Source organism: Dunckerocampus dactyliophorus, chromosome 18, assembly GCF_027744805.1.
Source record: "Dunckerocampus dactyliophorus isolate RoL2022-P2 chromosome 18, RoL_Ddac_1.1, whole genome shotgun sequence".
Taxonomy (NCBI): domain Eukaryota; kingdom Metazoa; phylum Chordata; class Actinopteri; order Syngnathiformes; family Syngnathidae; genus Dunckerocampus; species Dunckerocampus dactyliophorus.
Window position 1 is genome coordinate 20,048,900 of NC_072836.1, and position 22,778 is coordinate 20,071,677.

The following is a 22,778-nucleotide window of genomic DNA, read 5'->3' on the forward strand; positions in this document are numbered from 1 at the left end:
AATTTTCAGGAATTGTGGGAAATGGGACATGGGAGAAGTGAACAAACACCGTAATCTATAACCAAGACACGGTGGAGTGTGCCAATGGATTTGCTGCATCTTTAAAAGCTGTGGAGCTATAGACAGAAGAAAACCGCCATTTCAGAAAATGACATTTTTGTTGAATAACTACTGAACAATCATAATGAATCTGATTACGAATGGTACGTTTTCATGGTCAGGGAAGATAAAGTCAATGTAGGCGCCTGGCGGAGGTCTGCGCTCTCCAAGTGCTTTTCTAGTGATATTGTGTATTGGGACATTTTAATTAAGGGACTGTTTAGATTGATTACAATATGCAATTACAATTAAAACACACACACACACATTGTTCCAAATCCCAGTTTTATTGGTTGTTGGATTTCAGGTGAACCAATGGCACAAGAGAGAGAAAGAGATGAATCCACAATATCAAACAAATTATACAAAAAATTATACAAAAGGAAGTTCCAGTTATACAAAGCAAAGATGTGGATTTTAACCTTTAATTTTTTTTTTTCATCCATTATCTTACTGCCCAAAACGTAAGCGTAAGGCACAGTCATTACCACACGTTTGCCATTCCACATCCGTTTGTCCAAGCCTGGGTGGTGGTTATCCATGGAGACGCCGTCTCCATGGATAACCATTCGGTTATTTGAGATTCTCAACCTTTAACAAAAAAAAAAAAAAAAAAAAGAGAGAGCTGGCTACAATCACGTGTTATTTCATAGCACTGTAATGATTTGAAACCAAGGAGGTGCTGATGGGGGAAAGCAGGCGGACAGTCAAGACTGTACAACAGAAAAAGCTGCTAATCATCAGGGAACCGCTCCTTGTTTTTCCCGATCCGCTTCTTCACTGACGAGCCAATAAAACAAACAATATGTCGTCGTATCTCGTTTTAAAAGGCAGATATGACGAGTTAACGGAAAATAAGTCAAGAAGCAGCAGATTTGGTTATTGACAAGGCTCTCAAGTGCTTTTGTGAAGGGTGAGATGCTTCACTGGGTTTGGCTGGACAGAAAAAAAAAAACCCTAACCATCAGTTGGTCCGAACAGCACACACACACACACACACACTTTAGTAGCACCATGTTCCAGTTGTATCAGCTTTGTGTGAGATGACACGGTGGTTGAATCCAGTTTAATCACAAGGCTTGGTCTACATACATAATCACGACACTCATGTTGGCTCAACTCATCCAAAAAGCAGCTTTCAGAAAAACTCATTTTTAGGCTTTCCTACTTCATACTTGTACTTCGCCATGATAATAATGTCTGTGCCTCGGACTTTTGACAGATTTACATCCTTCCAAGCCCAAAATTGTTTGTTTTTTTTAAATGTAACTGTTCAGGGGACAATAGGCGGGGGTAGGGGCATTGACTGCCTACATCCCGTTTGGTCCCAAACAAGCAAGCAATCTCCCCACCGACCAATCGGAACACGGCAAGAGGACAACACAGGAAGCTAGTTTACATGTCATCAACAGAAATCTGGTTTTCATAGACGCTTCCAGATTGGTTTCCACTTGAGCCGCCTCCTGGAAGCAGGTGACAAGTGTGGTTTTTGGGGATCAAGTAGAACGCCATCAGAACACCAATCAATATACAAGAGACACCAGCAGAAAGAGGAGAAGAAGTCCAGTCGGTGCTAAGGCGACAAGGGAGTGAGCGATAACTGGGGACGGGGTGGGGGTCGAGCAGCGAGCCAAAGTGTGAGCGAGGTGGTTGGGGGGTGGAGGAAAAGTGCACAGCCCTGTAACTATGGCAACATAAAGGTTGGCAGCTGGGAAAGGGAGGGATAGGAAGGAAGGATAGGGAGGCAGAGAACGAACCATCCTCTCTGTGCAGTTCAACATATGAAGTCATACAAGACGCCACATAAGGTGTATAAGGTCGACGGGGTGATGGTGGGTGGTGCTGTTGTGCATCTACCCCCCGCCCACCCACCCACCGCTTCTTTCCCCTCAGTATTCCCACAGTGTGGCCGTCTCCAGGTCGTCGGCGTTGGCCTTCAGCACGCCGGCGTGGTCGCCGCGGAGGTACTTGCCATCGGCGGCGTGGCGCACGGCCAGCTTGTTGTAGTCGCAGAACTCAAAAAGGAAGTCGACGGGCGTGTCGCTGCTGCTCACCACGGCCTGCTCGTTCCCGACCATCCAGTATTTACCGGTGGAGTCTGCAGACAAGACAGCAAACCAAACTGAACACACCAGCTTCTCCGTTATACGTCATAATCTACTTGCGACATCACCGGAAGTCTCCAGTGGAGTTCCACGTCATAGCTTTTACTATGAAAACAGGACATGCAGAAAACAAAGCATCTCAATTATGACTTACAGGAGCTGCAATTTATCTTTGACATTCAACAAACGCAAATGCAAATGCATTCAAACTAATGCGCTAGCTCGATGCTAATTTGCAATGGAAACCCCATATACGCGCTAGCGATTAGCATGCCGATTTGGAACATCTACAAATAGGGCAGCTAATTAGACATTTAAATGTACATTTCACTTCAACAGATGACCCACAATAAAAACATTTTGCACGGCTCAACGACAGACCGGGCTGGCACATTGCACGTCCCGGTGGCGGTAGCGACTTCCTGACTGCGGCAACAAATGCATACTTGCAAATGATACTCGTATGCAGTAGTAGTGTTTGGTAGATTATTATTACATTTGCTGCAAATATAGATTAAAAAGCATTTATTTCTTTAGAAAAAATATATGAAAAAATAATTATATTGTTACTGTATTTTCAATGTCCATTCCCCCTGCCTTAGACTGTAAATCAGGGGTCACCAAGGTTTTTCCTTGTGAGAGCTACTTTTACTAACTCATTTTTGTAACATTTATTTTCAGAGCTTATTTTAAACCCAAACAAAGTGAATATGCTTGTTTTACCAGAACATGAACAAAATGCTGGTGTCCACAACTCACATGTTGTATTTCACAATGCATTTCATCTACTGTTCTTTCATTATTAACTGAACACCTGAATGAAAAGCAGGCTTGCGGGCACCTCATGTGGTCGTGGGGGCTACCTGGCACCACGTTGGTGACCCCTGCTGTAAATGTTTGTCAAATAAAAGTCTTATGTGATTCTCCTTTAAAGCTACTACACTACAAACAACGGATGGACCCAAAAACATGTTTAGGAAGAAATTAAGTTATATATTTAGTGACTTTGAGTCACCATATAAAAGTGTTCCCTCCACCTGAAAATAAAAAACGGCATAATCCTCTACAGTGGGTGCCCTCACATTTGCAATTCAGCGTTGCCACCCCTGCAAATTTGGAGATTTTTGGTCAGAATTTGAAAAAAAAAAAAAAATTTGTTTTATTCTAGTTGATGTTACTAACTTGTCTTTCCCCCCCCAGTCCGTTCTCCCATTTCAAGACATGCAGCTGTTCATCAGCCTTAGCAGTACCGCTGTTCCAAACCGTTGAGGCATTTGATTGATATTGTGCGAATCTGCACAAACTGAATCTAAAACGTTGCACTGTATAAAAATAATCTCACTCAAGTGGATTGAGGACCAGCATTTTAGGGTTCTTCTTGGCACCATGCCCCGCCTCGCTAAAAAGTAAGTCATTTGCATAATCCTGCTAACAAACGAAAGGTAATTTAAAAAAAAACAAAAAACATATCCCTCTTTGGTGGCGATAATTAACCAAATCAAATCCTCCTTTTTAGAGCCCATCCATACTGCGTATCCCACTGTATAACAGATGTAATCCCTTTTATGCCTGCAGCTGATCCAACAAGTGTGCTGTACTGCGCTCCGACTACTGCTGACATGCACATACAGTACGGAGGTCACCGTGAGCCACACCGACCTTGCAGGCTGTAGGCGCCATCTCTGAACTCCAGCGTGAAGTAGTCGTAGGAGGAGCGGTTGGAGTCCAGGGTCCCAGTCACCTTCCTGCAGCCGATGAAGCCGTGCTCGCCGCGCAGCACGATGATGGGACGGTTGATGAGCTTCATGATGAACTCCTCAGACTCGCCTGCGACGGGTAAATGAACACTTCATTGTAGGTGTTTGTATTAAATACTGCTTTGAGGACCTTAGTTGGTAAAGAATAGAAAGCATATGTGGTTTTACACCACAGCCTGCTACGACCACAATCAATATTTTTAAAGGAATCATTTTTTAGATTAAATAAATAAATAAAACAAAAAATACAATTATTAATAGCAATCAAATAAAATATTGTTAAACACCTAAGAATAGCCAACAACACTTTTTGTCAGTCATCTCTCAGCATCAAATTCTGCTTTATTCAAATCTAGCGCATCTTCTGATCTGGTCTTGTAGAGTCAATGGTCCGTCCTTCTTCAGCCAACATCTGTGCTCTGCAATGATGTAAAGCGCTAATGGACAAATTCATGCGCTACACGTGCAAGGTATTTCAATTTAGGGATAAGTGGATCATGTGTACAAAAAAAAAAAAAAAACTAATGGAAACGACAAGAATCCAGGATGTTATTCCTGCACTGTGTATTGGAAATCACTGCATGAAGGACTCAAACTGACCGGCGGAGTCGATGGTAGCTGCGAGCTGGCCGTTTTTCTTGGCGGCGACGTATTTCCCGTTGGCGGCCCGCAGAGTCAGCCTCTTCCCACGCCACTCAATGTCGAAGTAGCAATTAGCTGACCTACAAAGAGACCATTTAAATTTTTTTTTTTTTTTTTTTTTTTTAAAAAGGAAGCGTTCATGTGGCACCTGCATGAGCGGCAAGCGTACACACACACACACACACACACACACGCACGCAGGGACAAGATTATGGAGTTGAATCAAGCATCTGATTTCATTTCCCCTCCACTTGGGCTCAGTGGCTCAAGTCGCGCACGAGGGATTCACGTACCTGAAGCAACTTAAACACTCACTGTGTGTGTTTTCCTCTCAGAGATGCAACACAAGAGAGGAAATTGTGGTCCAAGTGTGGACGGCAACAAGAGAACAAAAGCTGGCGAGTGCATTGATGGAATGTGGCTGCGGGGAGGCGGTTGTCTCTTTTGTCTTATCTCAAGATGACAACACCTTGGAGAGGTAAGTAATGGAACCTCAAAAGGTCGAACACCATCTGTTGTGGAATGCTGTTTCACTTCAGATACAGGATGTCTGCGTATGCCTGATTAATGCAACCATTAAGAAATGAGGGGCAATGTTACTCGCATTGTGAAGCTGATATAAGCCATTTGCTGATTGACACTAAAATCTAATGTATTCCCAATGGTTTCCCAACATAAAGATTAGTACCGTAAAGATTGGTCGCACTGGACAATAGGACACATTAGCAGTGATTCAGCAACACTATAGCATAAAGAACATGCCTGGGAGGCTGAATAGGCTTAATAAAAACAAGCCAGCGAGTCCAACAAGCAAGTTACCAGTAAGCCAGTTCACCAAGCTCCCGATCTCATTCCACATCACTGAACCCATTGAATTCTTCATGCTTCCAGCATAGAGCGCCCTCTCACGGAATTAACATTTAAAAACAGGGTTCTAAATTAATACATGGAATATTTTCATAGTTGGCGCATAGAAAATCTGTTTATGACCTCCTGGTTTTTAACATTAGAGCCCCTGTAGACAAATAACACCTATAGTCACCTTTATACTCGTATTGCTGAATATAGTAGACAAATAACTCATCGTTAGCATTGGGAAAGTGTCTTCAACGTAATGTGGGTCGATCACATGGCATTAAAAAAAAGATTGGCCATCATCCCCCCCGCCCCACTATGGTGTTTGTCACTTGACTGATATCCAGGACAGCCAGTCTAACAATCTGACGTACACTCAGACAATACTGCTAGCTTTGTTTACATCACATTGCGCACAGACTATGCGCAGGCTAATGGATCTCTGAAGTGGCACAAGAGACGGCCGCTGCTTTTAGCATAGCAATCTGCCGAACTAACTAGTTAGCCTCCAATTTATTTACCCATCCATCCGTTTTCTTCTGCTTTTCCGTGTACGGGTCATGGGGGCAGCAGTCTCAGTAGGGAAGACCAGACTTCCCGGTCTCCAGCCACCACCTCCAGTTCCACCGGGAGGACAATTTATTTATTTATTTATTATTACAAAAAAAAAAAAAAGGCAATTTATTAATTCTCAACTTCATAGGTTTGGAATTGAGTGGGGAAGAAAGGCAAATTAAGAAGCCAAAAATGTACCACTTCCACAGCAAATGGGAGAACCTTGTCATGTGGGACTCTTCATCCATGGCTGATTTAATTCAGGTCATGTCTCATCAATGTAACATTACTGACGTCTAGTAGTGACCAGAATACTACACACGACTCGTCTTTCAAATTTCAAAAATCACCTACTCCTAATTCCTTTCTAGAACCCCAAGTAGAAGACCCCAGAAGGCACTCGCCCAAAGGTCAAGGGTTAAGGGTTAAGAGCCAGCATTCTGGCTGGACATGAAAGAAAATCACTCTGCACAGGTTGAGCTGGCGCACAAATGCATTCACTCTCCCACAACATGCCAAAGCCTTGACCCCTGCGCCCAGGCATGACATTGGACCCCCACCTCATAAACACAAACACACTCTAAAAGGATCAAATAGCCATCAGCGATGGAGGTTCCCCGTTATCCTTATGCTGGGGGGGTTGTGACAGAGTGAAACAGGTGTGACAAGACGTACTTGGAGGAGGCGGTGCACTGCAGGCCTCCGTTGGCAGTGAGGGTCCAGTACTTCCCAGCGGCGGTCCGGAAAGCACACTTCCTGTTCTCACGGCAGATCTCCACTTGGAAGACTTCCTGGTCACCTTCCTCGTCCTGATTGGCAGACAGGTCCATACCTGGGGATACAGTGGGGGAGGGACGGATTTTTAGAAGGGGTCAGCTACAATGCAAAGGCTGCAAAATGGGGAAGATTCAGACACACACACACACACACACACACACACAGACTAATTGTCTGGTCAGGATCAGACGTTCTAAATGAGCAACATCAGACAGCTTGGATTAGTGAAGGATTCCACGTACACACTGCATACACTCCACCATGAATGTACACAACTCCTGACCTCATTAACACCACAGCAGTCCCACAAAGAGCTACAGAGAAGTAAACAATGTCAGTCGACAGGACCATACACAACTGTACACACACACACACACACACACACACACACACACACACACACACACACAGTTCATAGAGCACAATGCATGCTATTGTGCATGATGAGGTCATAGTTGACCGTTAGCCTGCGGGCCTGATTGAGAGAGAGAAACATGGACAGTGTTGTGTAATTGAGTGCAGAAAGAAATGTGTGTTTGAGTACAAGCCAATGTAATCATGTGCTCGCTTTCCTCACCGCTTTCCATGCATGACACCCGCCTGCAAGCTCCAAGCGCTTCTTTTTGCCATCGTTCTCCTCTACGAGCCTACCACTGGCTATCAGGCCACGCTGAATACATTGGAATGACAGGTCATACAGAACAAAACAAGAAAGTCATGCTGGACCCGCAGATGTCCAGGAACCTCATTTCAACCCCAAACGGCCTCACTTGGGGTCATTTTTAAGAGTTTAACCTAAACAAGGGCTGCAACTAATGTTTTTTTTTGTCTATTAATCTTAAACTTGTCGTTTTGATTATTCCAGTAATCGGTTAGGCCCTAGACAGACCAAATCAATATGAACCAAACACCAACAGTTAGTGGTTTGGTCCATAACATGGACCAAAAGAGACAAAAAGATTCCCAAAGTCAAAGCTTGCATGTGAATATCTTGTTTAGCCTAAAACACAAAAGATAATAGGTCTGCTTTCACGGATGACTATGGAAATTTAAAAATATTCACATTTGAAAGGCTGAAATTAGAGCGTTGGTTCTCAACCGGTTTGGCTGCGGGACCCACCATCACCCCCTCAATGGCAAGCGCCGACCCAAACTGCTGAATTTCTTTCAACTCGAACTTCTCAAATATGTCGTATTCAAAGGCGACTGTTTACAACACAACGTGAGCTGCAGCGGTGGGACACTGCCCTCTCTATGGCGTGCTCGTCAGCAGATATCTGCAGCTGTGTGTCGGACGGACAAGTCCGCACTCGATGTCCTTGCCCTCCCGCTCAAGCTTGACAAAGTCACCCAGAAGCTGCCCCGTGGCAGCGTAGCAAGCAAATAGCACAGGCAAGAACATGAGTTGCATTTACGGACATTAAATAGCTGTCGACTGACTTGATGAGTGATGATCTCAGTCATCAGTTGTTGCGGCTCTAAACTAAGTGGAATGCTGCAGTGTGTCATTATGAGCGCATGGCTGTCTAAATCGGCAAATTCAGGGTCGGCATTTTGATATTTATTTTGTAACACAGGCTAAAACAGATCCAGTATGCTAAGAAGTTATAAATATTAGAAGAAAACATGTCACTTTTGTGTTATTAGCATCAACGTTTCAACTTTTGGTCACTATGTTTTTCGGCGTTTTTGCCAATTTTTCGTCAATTTTTCATATTTTTAAATATGCCCTGGGCCAGTATTAAAAAAAAAAAAAAAAGAGCTGCGGCCCACAAGAGTGGTGCTTTAAACTAAACTGATGTACTATTTATCTTCATCTCTGGGCAAATTAGTGTCGCTAAATCATTTATTCCAGCAGAAAAAGGACAGGGAGAGAGATATAGTGCTTAAAATATGAAATACATTTTATACGGCCCCGCCTAATGAAAAACTGCCTTGAAGCTCCCTATGCGAAAGGAACCAGGCAGGCATCTGCTGAGTTATGTAAGGTAGCAAACGCTGAAGAATAACTGCTCTCATTTTGGTTTTAGGAGAAAAAAGAATTGAAAATGGGAGCGTGACACATTACTCCTCGTTGGTCGGGCACACTCTAAAATCAACTCCAAAACTTGAGACCTCTGGCCTCTGCCAACATATTGAGTTTCTGCAGATATGTGGGAATGCACACACACGCGCGCGCACACACACACACACACACGCACGGATGATTGAGAGGGAAAACATAAGGGGGCTTAATGGAAACCACATGCGCAGAGAAGATGAGAACTAGCAACAACAGACAAAGAGGGGTTGAAGCAGGGAGGAGAGGAAGGAAAAAAAAATCTACCATCCTCCACCTTTAAGTCAAGACACTACGCTCTAATCCTCACAGTTTCCTGGTAGGGCCGACGCAGTCAGCACAGTAGCAGAGGAGACCTCATATATTAGCGGGTGCGTGTATTTAAAGCACCCATCAGTGCGGCAAAGGACAAGATTTGTGTCTTGTGTACAACTTGAGAGGGTTTAATCCATAAAGCGGAGGTAAAAAAAAAAAAAAAAAAAAAAAGCGGTGCTTCAAACATGAGGGACAGCTACAGTAGATGGGACGAGCACATCAGTCTGAGTGCATTGAGGATCAAAGATCCTCTATATGACTAGAGCAGTGCTATTAACCCTTTTTGCCTCTTTAAGTTACACTTCCATCTCATAAAAGTGAGATATAGCAGTAGTTCCCCCCCCCCCCCCACACACACACACATCACCCCCCCCCCCCCCCCCCCCCAAAAAAATTCTACCATATTTTCCAAAAATCCAGTCTTGAGTAGGTCAACAATTGCATTATTATTTTGGAGCATATTTTTCCAACGTTAAATTTGATTACAACGGGAGTCAATGAGACCAAAATCGGTCCCGAGGGTGAAGAGCGGGAGTACAGTATATCTTCTATACAGCAAATGAGCCGAGTCCCAAAATTTGCCCAACTGCAAAAACGTTCAGTTGCTCCTAAGTCAAGGAACTGAGCTCTCATTGACAGAATCTTAAAACTAAAATGCAAATAAACTAATGTACAAATTAATTCATACACACAGCACTTTGTCCAATTTTCCACGATTCCCAAGTAAAGTTAGCACATTTTTCCTAAAACACACCACACTAAATTCAACATTCAACTGTGGCCTAAGCTAAAGTGGGATGGTGTGTTTGGGGTGTGGGAAAATTGTCGTTTTTCCAAACACACACACACAAAGAAGCCCTGAAAAAAAAAGGTTATATCACAAGGAAAATACACGCTGTGAAATATACAACACTAACATAGACAAAACATAAGAGCGACGCCAGTGGAAACAAAGCCATGACCCATGGAGTCCATGGCTGCAGATATCAGTGAGTGTGTGTGCGCGCAAAACCCAGATACGTGTACACTGATCACAAGTATACACCGAAGGAAGCAGGAACAGATCTGCACACCACACCAAAAGTGACCACACATGCAGAACCCTCCCAAACCACACACACACACACACACACTCACACACAGAAAACACCCTCTGCCATCTTTCTGTCCACCCCACCCAACTCATCCCATCTGATGAAGGCCGGCACAGATTGTTGGCAGCAGTTTAATGTGAGCCAGCACCAAAGGTCTGCTGTGAACACACACGATTGTACCCAGTTCCATCGCCAGTGTGTGTCTGCCATTGTTCAGCCGGCCTGACTGAGGAGGCGGACAGCTGGGGCACAAATGGGGAGACACCAGATCGTCGGCCTTTTGTTTTGAGACCAGCTAGTCCTGCCTTAAAAAAAAAAAAAAAAAACAAGCTGAAGGAAGCATGTAATGCTTGACACTTCTGCAGCCAAATGACAAAAAAAGGAAATTGATTTTTTTATCCATGTAGAGTGTGAAGGGCATTTCTGCAGACTGGAAGCCAAACCGATGCTTACCGACACACACACACACACACACACACACACACACACAGTTGGGGAACACCACCCTTCTTTTCTGTGCCTGGACATAGTTTATCGTCCAACGTGTGTCCTGCAGTGGGAGGTGATGACGGACACAGAAGTGGTGTCAGGGCTCTTTTGGCAAACCACACCCGGATCCACAGCTGCCCATGGCCTCCTCACAACACACAGCAAAGCAAACCTGACTTGGGTGTGCACTGTCGATGATAGATCTAATATTATGGTTAACCACACCAGAAAGACAAAATGTAAAAACAGCTGTCGGTATGATGATGTGCAGTGCTACGTCACTGAACAACCACCCCAATAGAAAGTACACTGTACTGTTAAATGAGTAACAATCTAATTACAGTCTCAGGCTCAATTCATCATCATTCCATCATCTCTCCCATTTGGCATTTTATGTAGACTGGATGCATTGACCTCCTGGACCACATGACCTCAGGGCATACATGTTCCAAACCAAACAGACACAGCCCACCCTTTAAACCCAGTTAGCAAATATCGCCCCCAAGCAAATCTTCCTTTTGTTTGCCAGCCAGAAGGCAACCGTTGACTTTTTAAAAAACATGCTTAACTCCCGTTTGACAACTAGGAGACACTCCACATAGACACTGTACACTTTAGCTTAGTCTTAGAGGTGATAAAGCAAATGAGTGTAATATCTAATAATACATCTCAATCATGAATTGCAATGCCACGGTTTGAATGTCACTCCCTCACTATATTGTGTTGTTTTTTTTAATGAATGAATGAATGATCGCTGTTTCGTGGTTGACTATGGTATGGTTTGTCAGTCAAAAATATTGAAAGACAAGTTCTATGTAGTATTGTGGTCACCAGGCATCAGTAATGTTATGAGACATGACGTTAGGTTACATTACCTTTCACACTGCATGCGGACTGGCTACTGAGCCAGCAGAGACCAGCCGACATGCCACGGTCGAGACGGATATGCCACGGCTGAGACCGAGCGACAAAAAGGTTCTCCTCTCATTCTGTGTGGAAGCAGTAAGTTTTTGGCTTCTTTGTTCATTGGAGAGGCTAACTAGTTAGCTCGGTAGCTTGCTATGCTAGCAGCAGCTGTCTGATGTCCCTGCACTGATGTAAAAGCATAACATGAGTGTAAAAGTGACTATGGGGTGTTATTTCATGTCTACAGGGCTCTAATAATGTTAATACCCATATTTACAAAGTCACAGGTTTTCTATGTGCTATCTATGAAAATATTCCATTTGTTAATATTGAATCCTAACTCGCAGAAATTAGAACCAACTAGCCGCGATAAACGAGGGACGACTGTAGTTGGCAGAGATCCAGTCTTTGCTTTAAGACGTGTAGAGAAGCTTTCACCTTCACCACAACGACTGTTACACCCCTAATAAAGTCTAAACTTTGCATAGCAGGGGAACTTTATAAATGCACTGCAATGTGACCAAATATATTCCCAGATTACAAAAGCTGACCTCTCCCTGTTAATGCTCAAGTGGAGCCAGAGGCCAAGACGACCAGTCAGCGGTCACATAACGCAGACGTACACAGGAAATGATGACCTCTTGAAAGATGCTCTCGGCCTGCCGTCTTGGCACTCTGAAAAGCCACTGAACTGCAGGCTAACGGACTCAAATCACAACATCCCAGTCCATAAACGGCCTCTCTGGGAATTTGGGACCATCTGCATTGCAAGGATGGATGGGACACAAGCACTAATGACAGGAAACAGCTGGGTTGCAGTCAACATGCACACAAAAGTAATAGTGAAATACAGGCTCTGCCATTACACCTATACACACGCGCGCGCGATATTGGACACAGGTACACAGACGCTTTTAAAATAGATTACGTGAATTAATCAGGAGTTGGACTAGACCTCTTGTTCCCGTTTGAATCTTCATTCTTCAGCTTACCAAGGCCCCTTTTTATGTTTCAGGGTCCATAAAGGGATGCTTGAAGGATTTTGGTGTGGAAAAATCTGCAGAGAACCGTGACCTCAACCCCATCAAACACATTTGGGATGAACTACAGACATGGTGAGCCAGCAGCCCCAACAGTGACCTCAAAAAAAAAAAAAAAAAAAAAAAAAACAAAACAAAACACCAACATCTTATCGGAACTTGTCTCATTTGTGTGACTGCTGTATGCGAGACATTGTCTTGTCTTAAGAAAATGCCCCAGTGCCATAATGTTCTCATACAGTGTCACTTTTCCATTAAAGGGATAGTTGGGATTTTTGGACATGAAGTTGTTTGACATCCCCATCAGCAGTGTAGGGCATCAACAGTGACGTACACTTGAGCAGAGTTGTGGTCGGATTTCGGTAATGAGCAACACAGTTCTGGTTAGTTGGTGGGGCCACTTCGGTAAAGCGTTTGACTTCTCAAAACAGTATGCGTTCTAAAGAGTAATACATTTGCATCAGAAAAATGCCTCCAGTAAAAAAAAAAAAAAAAAAATCAGACCTCACAATTGCTCAGCGTTACTTTCTGTCCCGTCTTATCACTGCGTGCTGCCGCCTGTCCATAGCTGTGTATGTGTTCCAGTGTTTACATGCACAGATGAAGACCGCTGAGAAACACATACACAATGGGCAGGCGACAGTGCGCAGTGATACGATGGGAGAGAAAGTAACGCCGAGAGATTGTGAAGTCGGATTTTTTTTGAGTAGGCTTTTTTGTGATGCAAATGTATTACCGCACTCTTTCGAAAGCATATTGTTTTGTTTGTAATTGTTAACTGCAAATCAACTACATAAGAGAAATTGTGTCATTTAAAAGAGGGATAGCCATGACAAATGGTGATAGAAATGATGGGTAGAAGCTCGACAAAGGCCAACATTCACACTTGGGCACTTCTGGCACGCTTAATAAATTGAGGCTCAACTGGATTTTCTGCCTTAAAAAGGGTGTGAACTTGATCAGCAGCACAAAAATCAACAGTTGTGATAGCACTGAGAAGCTTTTGGACCAACATCAAAACCACCCGCTTCCGCTAATGGAAGCCAGAGGCCACTTCCACCGCCATCTTGGCTGTGGTCCACTATGAGCAGCTGTCAGTCTGAAAACATTTTTTTTTTTTATATAAATTAAAAAGTCCCCTATAATGCAAAATGTTCTAACAGTAAAGTGTCTCCTTAGGGCCTCTATGAGCACCAAACAGGAGAACTATCCATCATCGCCTTCACTCGTTTACGCCACTCGAGTGAAGAAAGCCACTTTTGAAGTTGCGGATTTTCCTGATTTGAAGGAAATAAATCCTTTGTCTGAAGCCCGCCCAGTGTATACGCCCACAACTTCAAAAACGAGACAGCTTTGTTTTATTTTAAAAAATTCATAAATAAAAAAGGCAGGCTCCACTACAGATCTTAAAATAAAGCCTACCAACTGTTCATGAACTATAAGTTTGATTATTTGGATTTTTCCTCCAGCAAACAGTCCAACATAGCATGATAGCCCATTAAAATGTGACTGTAATGTTAGCATTGTAGCTCGTACAGCTGTGCTAGGAGGTTTTATGCATCTAACAGTTTCCACCCTCCATTTTGTGGTGGACGCCGCTTTCAGAGAAACTGCCGATGTGGTTTAAAAAAAAAAAAAGCGGATAAATAAAAGATCCATTGACAAGTAAACACAACGGGGCTTAGAGTGTCATGGGGAGATAGGACCTGAAAAGGAAAAAAAAAAAAAAAAAAAAAAAAAAAGGAAGAGAAGAGAAGCCAAACCACAAGAGTGAGGACTGTATCCTCACAAAGATCATGTGACCACGCACTAAATACAGATTTTATAGTGCTATTAAGTTAATTGTTTTGGAGCTGATTTAAGTGGGGATTTGGTAACCACGTGGTAATGACATTTAACCCACAGCAGGCATGCCTGATGGCAGGAAGAGGATGGGGGAGGGACAGGATGAGGGGAAAATATGCAAGAGGTGTGATGGAGGAGGGAGGAAGGAGCTTTTGTCTGATACCAACCATCACACTCATCTAACCTGGGTCAGGTGTGTTCCTACAAGCAGTGTTCATGTATTTCAATGTTAGTTTTTTTTGTTGTGCGTTTATGATTGGACCCAAAAGACGGATCTGGCTTTGCATGTGCAGCATAGGCCTGAAAGATCTTCCTTCATTGTGGTGTAAACGTTGAAGCAATCAAACAGCGAGTGGGCTTCTTACTTCAAGGCTGGTTTACATGTCAATGCGGGCACATGCAGGCCTAAAGGATGCTTTGTTGGATCCTTTCCACTGCAGTCTACCGGAAAATTGGAGAACTATACATCCTCCTCTGCACAGAATATGGACTCTTGCTATGAGCTTAGTGGGGTTTATGATGCACAATAGGGTGGTTTACATTGTTTTGTGTGTGTGTGTGTAGTGGTAGTGTCTTCCAGGGATGAGCATGTGTTGCAGCACATGCCATCACGTTATCATATTAACATACCAGCACGGTAGCACCAGAAAACATGCACCCACCTTGTCGGGTGGAGACGTTCCTCTCGTTGGCAGCAGTGAGGACCACCTGCGGGTGGCTCTGCTCGAGCTGGAAGAGCTCATCCTTGCCCACGCGGGCGCTCTTGCCGGACTTCATGGTGCCGGAGGGCCCGGACGGCGCCAGATACTTGCCGCCGCAGTCCCTGAACGCCACCTTCCCGGATCTGAACTCCAGCGTGTAGCCGGTGCTCTTGTCCGTGGTGGCCACCAGGGCGCCGTCGTTCCTAAGGAAGCGGTTGTCGGAGGTCTGCAGGTGGTAGCGCTGCTCTCGGAACACCAGCGTAATCATGGAGTCCACACCCCAAGGCACGTCCCTGTCGATGGCGATCTCGTCCACCTTGGAGCTCAGGTGCGCGTACCGCTTGCGCGTCAGGCTGAAGATGTTCACCTGCGGATGCATGGCGATGTGCACGCTCCATTTCTCCGCCACGGACGCCGTCTGGGCGAAGCAAATGATCCTGTCCTCGGTGCCGCCCAGGTAGCGCCCGAAGGTTTCGGACTGCAGGGACCAGCGGCCGTCGTCGTGCGCCGTGATGATGAAGCGGCACTCGGGGCCTGCAGTCTCGCTGTCCCCGGTCACGTTGCCGTCCTTGTCCGTGGCGATGTAGCGACCCAGATGTGACTTGAGGAAGAACACATTCCCGCTGGCGTCGTCGCCGCTCTGCTCCAGGGTCCAGATCTGCTTCTTTTTCATGCTGGTGGCAGAGGCGTTGATTTTGAAGCCGAACATCTCCGCCGTGAGGTATTTGTTCCCGCAGTTGATGAGGCCGAACTGGATCTGCAGCATGTCGCTGGTTCCGTTGGTGGCACCGTTACTTGTCATGGTGGTTCTGCGTGCGAGCGGGCCTCGGACCGGTTCCGTGTGAGAGGGGGGTTCGAGGTTTGGGCCGGGGGGGGGGGCGGTTCTATAAAGGACGTGGACGTGAAAGGGTGGGATGCTCTGATGCCAAGCGTGCTTCTCTTTGTTTAGGGAGCGCGCGCCGCCGGTCCTCTGCCTGCCTCATCAGCGCGATCCCGCCGCCACAGCTGCAGCCTATATAAGCATCAGTGACGTCACAGAGGACACCCCCCCCCCCCCCCCCCCCCCCCGTGGTCGTTGGAGAACTGCAGCGGAACTGTCAACTCTCCTTCTGCACTTATACTTTTCATCAAAGTCTCCCGTTGCCCAAAGCAAAATACTGATATACGTGATATGAAATACTACATGAATATGTAACTGCACTGCAGTCTAGGCCAGAGCGTTTCAAAGGAATTGTTCTGAGGACCACATTGTCAGAAAGCTAAGGACCCCTTCACTAATATTCTTATTGTGCCTATAATGCATGTCGAGCTCTCTGCTACGTATTGGGAAAAAACGCAAGTCAGAGATCTTATATACTGTATGATTGCAGTGCTCTGCTGTTTTTAAGGACTTACCACCAACAGGCTAGTCAAAGATCATCTGTATGACTAGAGCACTCTGCTGTTATGAAGTACTTACTGCAAAAACACACTCAAAGATCCTCTACAGTATATGAGAGGAGTGCTCTGCTGCTTTTAAGGTTGTACTGCAAAAAAGGTTAGTCAAAGGAGGACTCTGCTATTTTTAAGGACCGGCTGCAAAAAAACCCCCCAAAAACGAGTCAAAGATCCATTTCACAGGCGTGCTCTGGTATTTTTAGGACTCTGCTGCAAAAAAAAAATCTTGCACCCAAGTTTTGAACTGAATTTGTGAACCGATATGATGTCATCGGAGGGCCGAATTTGGCCCCCACATTGCCAGTTGACAAGCACTGGTTTAGGCCTTTAGGTATGATTCAGGAAAAGCTAGGCTTATAAGCACTAGATTTAAATCTGCAGTAAAAGTCTCAAGGTACAAAAAAGCACCTTTAAGGGCACCGCCTGACCACAAGGTGTACCCCACAAGGCTCAGAGATGCAATGGTGCTTAACCATTTAGCGTGCAAAGGATTGTTAGCATTTCAAACTGTTTTCCAGCCTCTTATAATAATATCATCATCTCCACTCGCTGGTCAGATTGAACTCTCAAGCCGTGAGCATTGGGTGTGTGCGCACCCACACACAAAAAGCTCTATTCATGGCGTTCAGCACGCACATAGAGGCAGAGGCAGCAGCAGAGATCTGGCTCTGTCAAAACAAAGAGGCCAAACAGATCACTGCGGGCATCTTCTCGGAGCAGGAGCGTGCAGTGGAACGCACGTGCAAAAGAAGTAGCCTTATTTGTGTCCAAGTGAAAGTACAGATGTGCTGCCAGCGCAGGACTGAGATCCTTGTTACTATGCAGAGGACCGCTTTACATTGTCGATATTAACCATCAGGAGAAACACAAAGATTAATTCCATGTCAACAACCAGTCGTTCATTTTCCAGGGCTGTAGTGCTATTTTTTGGTTAAACCGCTTTTTATTGAATCTGGAACTGGACTTCAGTGGAATACGGGCCAAGGAACAAACCATAAAAGAATTCTCCCCCCTCTATCCAGAGGATTACACGCAAACCAAGAGGAAATTCCGATGAAGGCTGCTGTCTCGTTCCAAAATGACTCATATAAATCAAACTCTGCATGGGTAAAAGTATTAGGACAGCTGGTCTTTACAGTCCAAGGATGGGAGCAAAGATAAGGTTGGTCCCCTCATTGCATCCTCCGCCCTTTGGGTAAGACTTTCACCAAGATATTGGAGAGTCTGCATGTTTTTGTTGTTTTTTCAACAGAGGTCACACGGCTCTACACAACATACTGTAATCATCCCAGCATGCCTTCATGGACCTTGCTTGGGTTATGCTGGGACAGGAAAGAGCCCTCCCCATATCGGTATATACCGCAGGGTTGGAAGCATACAATAATACAGATTCAGGGTGCGTCTTTTGTCCATATTGTTTGTTTTAAACTTCAACACATGCTTCATAGCCAGTTCTGTGAGATGATAGCGCAGTTCTACACTACTGCAAACTACAACCACAATAATATACTGCACATATTGTGAAATCAAGGCTATTCTGACAGTGTCAATCAAAAGTGTCTTTGGGAAGGCTTAGTGTTTGGTGTAGCTGTTATTGTGGTGAAATGCTGTGCAGACTAGAGATGCTGCAGCCCAAAACCCGGGCAGCTGGCCTGCTGCAGTGATTAAGCAGCACAAAAACACGAGCGGACTTGCAGTGCTTACAACACCCATAGAGGGCGCAGCACTGCAGCAGGGGAGGAAAGCTGAGCAGGCAGCATCCTCTTTCCTCACACGCACACACCGCTGAGCCTGCAGCAGTCACAACTTAGATTCCAACCATTGTGTCTTACAGTGTCTGCCAACGCAGATCATTGGGTTTTCTGTGCTTGGTAATCTTAGTATCGTCTCTAATAACCGTATGGAAAATGTAGGACAATAAAAAAAAATACATCTGAGATGGAAATAACGGCTGAAAGCAAGGATTGCAGAGACGATGAACTGAGTTTTTCCAAGATAATCCCTGATCACAGTTGGTGTTTCTATTGATTGTATTGACTCATTTCATGGCACCACTTGGCCTCTCTTCCCGCCCTGATGTTGGAAGGCTCATGTTTCCGCAAAAGCGAGAAGATAGAGAGACATTCTTTAACATAGAAATCAATCTGGGCAGCCGTCAGACCGTTTGAAATGGAACCAGACATTTTATGACCGGGAGCGACTAACTAGGGGCACCAGTTCCATGTCAGACCATGACCAAGTTGGCAGCTGTCTTGTTCACTGCCTGTCAACAATAAAATAGGCCATTTAACACAAAGCATACACTAAAGACCTGAATATAAGACAATGTTTTCCCCTTAGAAATAAATCTGAAAAAGCGTCCCTAGCAGGCCTTAAAAAGTCTAAAATCCAATCATTTTAATGTAAGGACGGAAAATGTTTACAATTCTCTGAAAATCTCATAAAATGTCTTCAAATGTATTAACGTTACTTTTATTTCAAAAACATTCATAAACTTCAGACAACCAGCTGGTCGAATTCTGATTTCCCTTCATGTTTGTTGCACTTTTTTTGCCAGAATGGATGTGAAATGGGTCTAAAATTGTATTCATTCTAGTCTTAAAATAAAGTCTTACATTTGCCTGGTTGAAAGCTGCAGACACCCTGCCAAGTGAGTCACAGCTTTTCTTCCTGTCACTCACATATATACCAGTGGTCTGGGGTGACGCAGAGATTGGTTTGAAAAAAGTGTTTTTTTGAGTCATTGTCCATGCCAATATCAGCATCCGGTTTGTTTTAAAAACAAACAAAAACGACCGTGCTCCACAAATTCTGCCTGGCAACAAGTGGCGGGGCAAATGTGTGACGTGATCAGCGATGTAGCTACCTGTACTAGTTTACTCTATATCATCTTATTGCATTTTATTGAAGATGAATCTCAAATTCCCACCTTTTTTCAATGCAATTTTTTTCCATTAGTGAGCAGAACAATGGAGATTTGAGCCTAGAAGGGTCTAAAATAATTTTATTTCATTCAGGTGCAGATCCAGATGAAGTTTTTCCCCACCAAACATTAAAAAGGGCTTTTTTTTTACTTATTAATGTAATTTATCAGTGAATGCATAATGCAATAATACAGAGTGGTGATTCCATTGACAGTAGTGCTTATAATGCTGTTTCTGCAGTAATCTTCCAGCCTAGTATCTATAGCAGCACAATTTGATGCTGATCTTTAACTACTAAGGCCTGCAGTATCTGCTCTGTTTGCTATTATCAACAAATTTGAGAATTTAACTTATTTTGCTGCTTCACCGTGTGGGACGACTGAAGTATGTATATAACTTTCAACAGAGAAATGTGGTAAATAGTCCTCGTAAAAACTTGATTAAAATTGTGGTGGCCATACAAGCGTGTTGGTCAGAGTGTAATCACAAAGGAATGTGCGTTCAGCTTGCGAGTGTGTGCACACACAGCTGCAGGCCTGCTCTCCTCTAACAAAGAGCTGGAAGCCCGAGCAACTGTGTCACCTCAACACTCACTCCCCGACAGCAGTCAGGTCAAAGATCACCATGTAGCTATGCGTGCCCATGCATGTATATGTGTGCTTTGGCAGTGCCCCCAGTTTAGGCTTATTGTCATGGCAACAAGCAAGGCAGCCACTACATGGCTGTTCCCCTCTGTTTAACACATTATGAAGTGTGCACGGCTGCCGTGGCCTGCAGCTGACAGCGAGATGTAGGTCAGTCACCAGAGACGTGAGGCATGAGTCGGACACGAGGCCGTGCGTGATCATCAGTGTGTGTGTGTTTGTCATGTGTTTACACACACACATTTTTTGTGCGCATGATGAGTGAGCATTTTGCAGGTGAAATGCGACACTGCTTTTCCTCCAAAGGTCCCAAAGGCAAACAAACACTGCTACTTCTGAAACATGATCAGGATGCCGCTAAAAATACCTTACTTCCTGCTTGTGACATCACATCCTCTCCGCATGATTGAACACGGCGGTGCTCGGCATGAATATTCCCGCTTCCTTCCCTGTTTCCTTGCTCGTCTTGTGCACCCTGTTGCTGCTTCCTTTCATTGCTGGATTTGGAAACATCTGCACAGCACATAAAAGGAAAATCATATTCAGTGTTTTATGTAATTTCATGTGTATTCTGCTTTTACAAATAAAATAATTTTGAATGACAGCGTCAGATACAGTAGGTATTAATTTAATATAGGAACACCTGCCAGTATGATGCAGTGCAGTTATTTGCATATACTCCAACTTAACAATGGGCACGTGCTTGTCTGCATGAGAGTTAATGACTTGCATGCTTTTCCTTTTTCTTCCAAGCAGCCTCCGGGAGCCCCAGCCTGCCACCTACTGGCGACAACTGCAAACTGCACCGCTTCCAGCGTCTGTGTGGAGAATGGATTTCACGCCACATCTGTGAGTAGACACATACTGGCAGGTGTTGGTGAAGGTCATTACCAGTTTGGAATGGACACATCCTCTCTGCCCCTGCATATTCCATTCATCTAATCCGTGTTTCTCTTTCCGGGTAATAAAGATGCTAATTGTGCGCCCTTGTGCGACAAAGAGAGCTCCCTTTAAGAACCTAAGCAGCAGCTGGGGGGCTGTGCCAGCGTCTTATTCCAAAGACCCCCTTTGGAACCTCTCAACGACTTGATGGGAGACATGCATGTATGCAAATTACTGACAAATCCTTACCAATAAGCAATCATTTCAACACGTATGCAACATTTTTGTTGTTTAGGCTCCAAGTTCATTGATTTGAAAGTGTTCTTTTGTTCTGCTGGTGTGAATAATTGATGACTGTGAACCTTTTAATGGTAAAAGAGCATGTGTGTGACGGACACGCACCATCTGCCAACACACACGCTGTTAAAAGAAAAAGTATGGGACGCGCAATCACTTTAAGAGCGGAAAGTGGCGGCCTTATAAATGCAGTAAAAACAGACAACGCAGCAAAAATTGAACTATATCTTCTCAAGGGACAATACGCAATCATGCTCTGCTTCACAATGTCACCCTTAACCGCAGCTCACCACTGCCAGCAGCACTTGAGCCTTCTCAACTATTTAGACAATAATGGCTGTGTGTTGAGTCACTTTCAGTGGATAGTAAAGCTTTACTGCTATTCAAGCTGTACGCTGACTACTCTTAAGTATATCCAAGTTTCATTTCTATAGTATTATCCCTTGAAAAGGTATACTGTCAAACAAATGCTTGGTGAAATGTGACATTTGTGAGATACTATGATGTACAGTCGTCCCTCACCACTTGGTGCTTCGAATTTTGCGGCTTCGCTCTATCTCGTGTTTTCAAAAATATACTGTATGAATTAATAAATCATGCTGTTTTGTATTTAGAGATGGCCTGTTGTTAGTCAAAAAATATGCATATTTAAGCACATGTTACATATTTTTGCCTAAATTAAGTCATTCCAAGCATAAAAATGGCTACCTGAAGTAAAATACAAATATAAGGCATTCAGAAGACGCATTCAAAGATGATATGTAGTATTCCACAATGGTCACTTGTTGTCGGTACTGTTACTGGAAAGTTTGGTGAGACACACGAGCACCAGACTTGATGGCCGCAGCAACAAACTACCGTATGATTGCAAGTTTCAATGATCTCACAACAGGCACAATAATCCCCAACACAGGCTACTGTTGTGGCCGTAACCCCCGCCCGGCTAAAACTCAACTCTGAACCCTTGACATCACTTCCTGTCCACCCTCCATTCACACAACCGCAACACATTTAGTAGCATTACTTTTATATATTTCTCTTTTTTTCTTATTATGTCTACTATGTTGGGGAATATGAGTGTAAAGGTGACTCTGGGGGTGTTGTTTCATGTCTAGAGGGCTCTAACAATGTTAAAACCGTATTTAGAAGGTTGTAAACAGATTTTCTGTGCTCTAACTATGAAAATATTCCATTTGTAAATAAGAAAGCCTTCTTTGCGGAAATTCACTTATAATGGTCAAGTCTGGAACCAACAGTTACATTTATAGTTAAAGTCATGTAGCACCCACTTGTATGGACTCTGTTACAAGTCAAATAAAGTATAACTTTAATTCATAAAAACACCATCATTCCCA

The 22,778-nt window shown here is 44.2% G+C and overlaps 1 protein-coding gene and 1 long non-coding RNA gene across 3 annotated transcripts; one reads left to right on the forward strand and one right to left on the reverse strand.

Moving 5' to 3' along the window:
* Positions 1 to 365: 365 nt before the first annotated feature.
* Positions 366 to 16,222, reverse strand: fscn1a (fascin actin-bundling protein 1a). Of its 2 annotated transcripts, XM_054759343.1 has the most exons (6): positions 16,135 to 16,222; positions 15,201 to 16,064; positions 6,689 to 6,845; positions 4,562 to 4,683; positions 3,864 to 4,031; positions 366 to 2,197 (listed from the first exon to the last, which is right to left on the reverse strand). In XM_054759343.1, the coding sequence occupies exons 1-6, from the start codon at positions 16,220 to 16,222 to the stop codon at positions 1,989 to 1,991; spliced, it is 1,608 nt and encodes a 535-aa protein (XP_054615318.1). In that variant the 3' UTR covers positions 366 to 1,988. The 2 variants fall into 2 exon arrangements, with proteins under 2 accessions (XP_054615318.1, XP_054615317.1); XM_054759342.1 differs by having other exon boundaries at positions 15,201 to 16,196.
* On the forward strand, positions 3,685 to 22,778 carry LOC129171042 (uncharacterized). The gene is made up of 5 exons (XR_008566726.1): positions 3,685 to 4,040; positions 4,939 to 5,081; positions 12,669 to 12,768; positions 21,001 to 21,093; positions 21,215 to 22,778. It is a non-coding gene; the product is annotated as an uncharacterized LOC129171042 (long non-coding RNA).

Excerpts from the sequence above, each read along its gene's own strand:
- fscn1a (XM_054759343.1), bottom strand. The coding sequence starts at position 16,222 with ATGAGGCAGGCAGAGGACCGGCGGCGCGCGCTCCCTAAACAAAGAGAA. Across the intron at positions 4,032-4,561 it reads AGCTACCATCGACTCCGCCG|GCGAGTCTGAGGAGTTCATC; the intron begins GTCAGTTTGAGT and ends TACCCGTCGCAG. Across the intron at positions 2,198-3,863 it reads TGGCGCCTACAGCCTGCAAG|ACTCCACCGGTAAATACTGG; the intron begins GTCGGTGTGGCT and ends TCTTGTCTGCAG.